Raw genomic sequence first — 6,120 nt, 5'->3', positions numbered from 1 at the left:
ACAAGGAAAGCAAGAATTGTTCACATACCTGGAGTTGTTGTTGGACATGGAGAAATATCTGTGGAGGAAATTCAGGGTTTGAAAATGTTTATTTTCTAGTATATGACAAAAATGATTAACAGCAAAGAAGACAAAAAAAAACACAATCAAGAAAAGAGACAAAAAAAACCAAATACAAGAACACACCGTTATTTTTAACAACAGAAAGTTTACACTGAAGTTTAATAGATGATTCTAAGTAACCGTAGCTTTATATTGATGAGCACATCCTGGCCAGATACATTCAATAAGGTCTTTGGCTAAAGCACTTTTCTGTAGCAACAGCGAGAAGATTTCAGTGCTTACTTGAGATTAGTTTACAAAACTCTCCATTAGAAGGACGGAAATATCATCGAATTTTATGTGAAGAATGACATGAAGATGTAATGAAGGGATTTCAGAGTTTAGAGTGGGCGAGTAGGGATAGATATAGATAGAATAATGTGGTGTGGCTTGACATTGGGTGAGTCTATTTAAGAAATTGGATGCATTCCACTTTGCAATAAGTGAAATTCACCACGGACCATGATGGACCTTTTGTGCATTTCCACAAAAGGTATTTAAGGTATTTATTTAATCAGCAACACTGCTCTTATCATCTTAATTCCCATAGAAGCAGTAATATTTTATTAACAGCAGCTTACTTGCGAATTTTAAGTAAGCTCAACAAATATAAGCAAACACAAATTTTGTCTGTGCAGTTTGGATCATAGGGTATCTTGCTATTGCAAATGTACCGTTTCTCTATTTTCTATGGAGAGTAAACAGGAACCTTAATATGCAATAAACAATATAGAGAAAAACACAAGATAGAGAGGACTGGAGAGAAGAAGTTGAAACTGAAGTTTTGTTTTTTTGCCATACTGTAAAAAGAGTTTAAAAAAACAAAACAGGATAATTATTTTTGGTTGGTTTGCATTATTGGGGGTGTCTGTGCTGCAGAGCAAAGGGTTAGAAACTGGCCGTGACAGAGGCTTACTTGAGATTGGCTCACAGAACTCTCCACCAGGAGGAAGCTCTTTGATGCATTCACAGGTGTGCGAGGTGACATTACTGCATGCACCGTATTGGCCACACTTCTCACATGACCAGGCAAACTGGTCCTCACACTGACACTGCTGTCCTCCAGTGGAGTTTGGATAGCACCCTGATAAACACATTTAAGACAATCACCAAACACAGCTCATAAATCATGCACCAGAGTATGAAAACATTTAAATGTGACTGAGCACAAAATTCTTACATGTGGTGAAGTTCAAGTCTTCTATTATTAAAGACCCAGTGATGTTTTGGGGGAAGGACACATTTCTCACATAGCCTCTGAATAGATCAATGAAATTTGGGGGCAGACTGGATATTGGGAAGAGCAAGTTCAAGTCTATATAAAACTCCACTGGCTCTGTAGAGGAGACAAGGAGAAAATCATCACAAAACTCTTTCATAATTATGAGAAACAACATTTACATAAATTGTTTATGAACAAACACCTCATCTAACATGTTTCTACTTCTTTTGAGATGCACAGGACCAGAAGAAGTACAGAAGTGAAGGGCCACACCTCTTAATTTTTTAATTCAGATTTTTTTCAGCTCCATTTTCACAGGTGTAAAAAAACAAAACAAAAGAGCACCTAGCCATGCAGTCCACCTTTTTCAAACATTTATGAAAGGATGGATCATTCTAAAGAGCTCACTAACTCAATAACTACTGAGGTCCAAACCTCCTCTGGCATCAGCTTAAAGACATGAGTTTCCTTGGCTGGGCAGCTGCAGCTGCTCCAATTGAACATAAATTATTAAATGTTGAAAACAACATTGATTTTGATGCAAATGTTTATTATAATGATGAATAATATTCTAAATGTTATTCAAGAAGAAGTGTAATAGTATTTGTATATTGCATTTAAATAGTAGATGCATTTATATAAATCTTGTTGAAATTGGAAATTATTTAAAAACATTAACTCATCGGTTTCAATTGACCTAGTAAACCTAGTCAGATTACCAAAGAAAGTATAACCCTTATTAACAAAATGGTTTTTCCAAATGCTCATTTTTCAATAACAAGTGGATTAATTTTAAGTGATGGAAGTTATCATATCCCTGTTTTTTGGATTATACATAATTCAGATGTCAAGTGTTTATTCAATGTAAGTGAACCACCTTAAAAATGAGTCACAAGAAAGAATTATGGCATTGAAGACTGATCAAATAAATGAAATTTAGGATGATGTATCCATATTGATGACCCACGTCAAGCATACAATGTATAATTAGGAAATGCTGGTTGAAAGAAAAAAAAATTTTAAACTATTTTTTAAAATAGTGAGAATGTCAGAGTATTGAATATTAAAAAGTCTTGAAGATATCTAAAAATCTTTTGTAAGAATAAGTACAAAGTGGACAGCTCAGATTTACTTGCTTAATAATAATAATAATAATAATAATAATAATAATAATAATAATAATATAGTCCTGTTGCAGTTGATTTAAGAACTTGCAGCAGCTCTACACCAAGTAGAGCTTGGTGAGTAATTTCCAAAATGCTCACTATTTTGCTAAAAGAGAGACTCTACTGACACACTAAAATAATAAGCTTATTTCTGCTAATATCCACAATCTAATTTGTTCAGTCACTACACAGAGTTCATGACAACAACTCATGGTTAAAACCTGGATCGCATGCTTAAAGGAACAAATGCTTTGACCACATCAGGTAGCAATTCCTAAAAAAAACGTCAACTCTACAAGAACATCGGAGTTGATCCAGATCCACTTAAAATGATGAGCATAGCTGAAAACAAAAGACAGAGAAGATATGAAGGGGACAGAACACAGAATAGTTTTAGTGTCCGGCCATAGATACTCAGGGATAGCAGAATGGTAAACTGAATATGTAATGGCGACAGCCAAAACAGCTTTCAAATTTTTGTTCCATAACCCTCAGGATCATTTAAGAAATTTCAAATGACTGTCTTACTACAGCCCACCTCAGCAGTGATGGTGCGCTGTGAGAGATCCTGCTTATGCAGTTAAACAACCCGACTACGTTAAACAAAAGAAACCTTTTTTGTCTTTGGCCATCGGAATTACAGTGTGACTACCTGACAGAAAATGACAATGAATCCAGCAGTAAAACAGCCCGTTTCAGTTTTTTTTCAATAAATTGCATGCTCAAAAAATGATTTATCTTATTCTTATAAAGGAGTTCGAGTCTCCAGAGGGAAAATCCTGGGGTTCGAGTCCCCAGGCCTGTGTTTTTGTTTCTGTCCAGCGACCGCTCGCTGTTTGTGTCCAGGCTTTATTAAATGAAAACATCCACAACACTCCCATTCTGTCTTGTTGCATTTTGAATCTCCACTTGGATCCTTGTTAATATCCATCCATGCAAAATATGATTTTTTGACTTTTTGCAGGTGGTCTTAACCTTTTGATTGGGACTGCATATGAATATATAAAGTATTAACAGAGATTAAAGTTATTAACAAAATCACATAAATAGGGTGTAGTTGCAGATCATTTAAATACGGATGTAGTTACAACAACAGTCATGCAGTTTTTCAGAATTTAAATTGCAAGTGATGATCAGGAGCTCTAACAAAAACATTTATACTTTACATTTCATACATCATACCATATGTTGTAGTAGGCATTGTTATTACTGGTGTTGTGACTGTGAAAACAGAAATAAGCAGCAGTTCAGATTTCAGCACACTTTTCTTATATTTCAACCTTCTCTTTTCTAAATGCAGCCATATAAATAGCTGTGTTGGTACAACAAAAGTGATTCATGTTTTAGATTTTACAGTGCAAGTGATAATCTGGAGCTCACATACAAACATTCATTCTTCACTTTACATTTCAAACACCATACCGTTTGTTGCTGTAGTTTCTGGTGTTGATGGTGTTATGGCTATAAAACAGGGGGAAAAAAAGCAGCAGTTTAGATTTCAGCATACTTTTTTGTGTTGTAGATTAATATTTTTAAATGCAGCCACAGAATCTAATTTAAATTACCCTTGCAACGTACATATTATGTCTTTAATATCAAGTGTTTGTTTTAAGGACATGAAGCAGAACACTTAATGTGCCGTGGTTATATATTATCACCATATACTTTGGATAAAAGGAGTTTATTATATTTGAACTATAAATTATTAACAATTAGTGTTAATTAATTTATAATAATGTATAATTATAAGTAATTATTATAATAAATAATTGTGTTATAATATTAACACAAATGACATTGTTGAAAGACTTTAGGTTAGTAAATACAGTGACTACAAATTTTGTAATGATATTTACTGCAAAACAATACTTTAAAGAAGGAACAAGGAAAGCAAGAATTGTTCACATACCTGGAGTTGTTGTTGGACATGGAGAAATATCTGTGGAGGAAATTCAGGGTTTGAAAATGTTTATTTTTTAGTATGTGACAAAAATGATTAACAGCAAAGAAGACCACAAATCAAAAATGAAAAACGGAGAAAAAAGGAAAAAAGATCAAGAACGCGCCGTTATTTTTAACAACAGAAAGTTTACACTGAAGCCTATGTTTGATAGATGATCCTTTGTAACCATAGCTATATGTTGATGAACACCTGCTGGTCAGATACATTTATTAAGGTCTTTGGCTAAAGCACTTTTCTGTAGCAACAGCTAGATTTCAGTGCTTACTTGTGATTGGTTTACAAAACTCTCCATTAGAAGGACGGAAATATCATCGAATTTTATGTAAAGAATAGCATAAAAATGTAATGAAGGGATTTTAGAGTTTAGTCTGGGCGAGTAGGGATAGATATAGAAAGAATGATATGGTGTGGCTTGACATTGGATGATTTTAAGTAAACAATGTGACTGGATGTGTACATCTGTATTGGTGTATTTGTAGGTGGTATTCCTTTGAGACCTACTTTTAGGCCACTAAAACTGACCCAGTTAATTAAACTAATGCACCAATCTCAGGGGGAGTGTGGCTGACAGGACTCAACCTGCAAGGCTACTCAGTTTAAAATGTTTGAATGGGTCATTCTGAAAAGCTCGTGAATTCTAGAAAGGGTGGTATTGTGATCGTAATAAACAAGTCTACTTAAGAAATTGTATCTCTTCTCTATGTTTCATGATATCTGGGAGTGGTAATATCACAAAGTGGATGCATTCAGCTACAAGTAGTTCATTTGTGATCAGGTCACAGAACTCTCCAGTGAGAGGAAGCCCTTTTATGTACCTGCAGGTTTGTGAGGAGACATTATTGCAGAGTGCAAGATTTTTAAAAGGAGAATGGGAGGCAGGATCTTCAGTTTTCAGACTCCTCCTCAGTGGAAGCATAAAACCAGCTCCAAGATTGGATTTGGGAGGCACTCTCTCTCTAACTTTAAAATATTCCTTTTTGACAGTTAGGAATAGTTGTTTTGAAATGGCCTTAGAATATTTTAAATTGGATGGGAATAATCAGGAACACTATTAAATACGTTTGGTTAAGAAGTTTATTAAATTAAATTTGTACGAGATAAATTCATTAAAGTGTTGGTTAATTCTTTCTTGTTGCCAGTCTGGAATTGTTTGTGGTGGAAGGTTTGGAGATACTCCTTAAAAACAAGAAAGTAAAGCCATCCCACAGGCCCGTGTACACCCTCAGAAACAACCCTTTTGTCCGTCCCATCATGGCTATGTGGCCATGGTGAGAATTAAGTCAACACAAGGCGTTTAGCAGTATTGCTGAAGAGAAATGGGAGTCAATGGAGTTATTTTGTTTAGGTGTCATGAAATTTTAAGTAAGCTCAACAAATATAAGCAAACACAAATTTTGTCTGTGCAGTTTGGATCATAGGGTATCTTGCTATTGCAAATGTACCCTTTCTCTAATTTCTATGGAGAGTAAACAGGAACCTTAATATGCAATAAACAATATAGAGAAAAACATAAGATAGAGAGGACTGCAGAGAAGAAGTTGAAGCTGAAGTTTTGTTTTTTTGCCATACTGTAAAAAGGGTTTAAAAAACAAAACAGGATAATAATTATTTTTGGTTGGTTTGCAATATTGGGGGTGTCTGTGCTGCAGAGCAAAGAGTTAGAAACT

At 34.6% G+C, this 6,120-nt stretch overlaps 1 protein-coding gene across 1 annotated transcript in view; it reads right to left on the bottom strand.

Moving 5' to 3' along the window:
- Window positions 1–20: 20 nt before the first annotated feature.
- The window catches only part of LOC102313460 (scavenger receptor cysteine-rich type 1 protein M130), a 32,487-nt gene continuing 26,387 nt past the window's right edge, over window positions 21–6,120 (bottom strand). Inside the window, exons 20-22 of the mRNA XM_042216221.1 lie at window positions 1,283–1,438; window positions 1,019–1,186; window positions 21–58 (exon numbers count right to left, since the gene is read on the bottom strand). Of these exons, the coding sequence (XP_042072155.1) occupies window positions 21–58; window positions 1,019–1,186; window positions 1,283–1,438 (362 nt within the window). The remainder of the gene's footprint in view (window positions 59–1,018; window positions 1,187–1,282; window positions 1,439–6,120) is intronic.

The sequence above is a fragment of the Haplochromis burtoni genome, unplaced genomic scaffold, assembly GCF_018398535.1.
Source record: "Haplochromis burtoni strain Fernald_Lab_line unplaced genomic scaffold, NCSU_Asbu1 Contig_972, whole genome shotgun sequence".
NCBI lineage: Eukaryota > Metazoa > Chordata > Actinopteri > Cichliformes > Cichlidae > Haplochromis > Haplochromis burtoni.
Note: the sequence above shows the minus strand (reverse complement) of the source record. Positions and strands in the feature narration are given on the sequence as shown.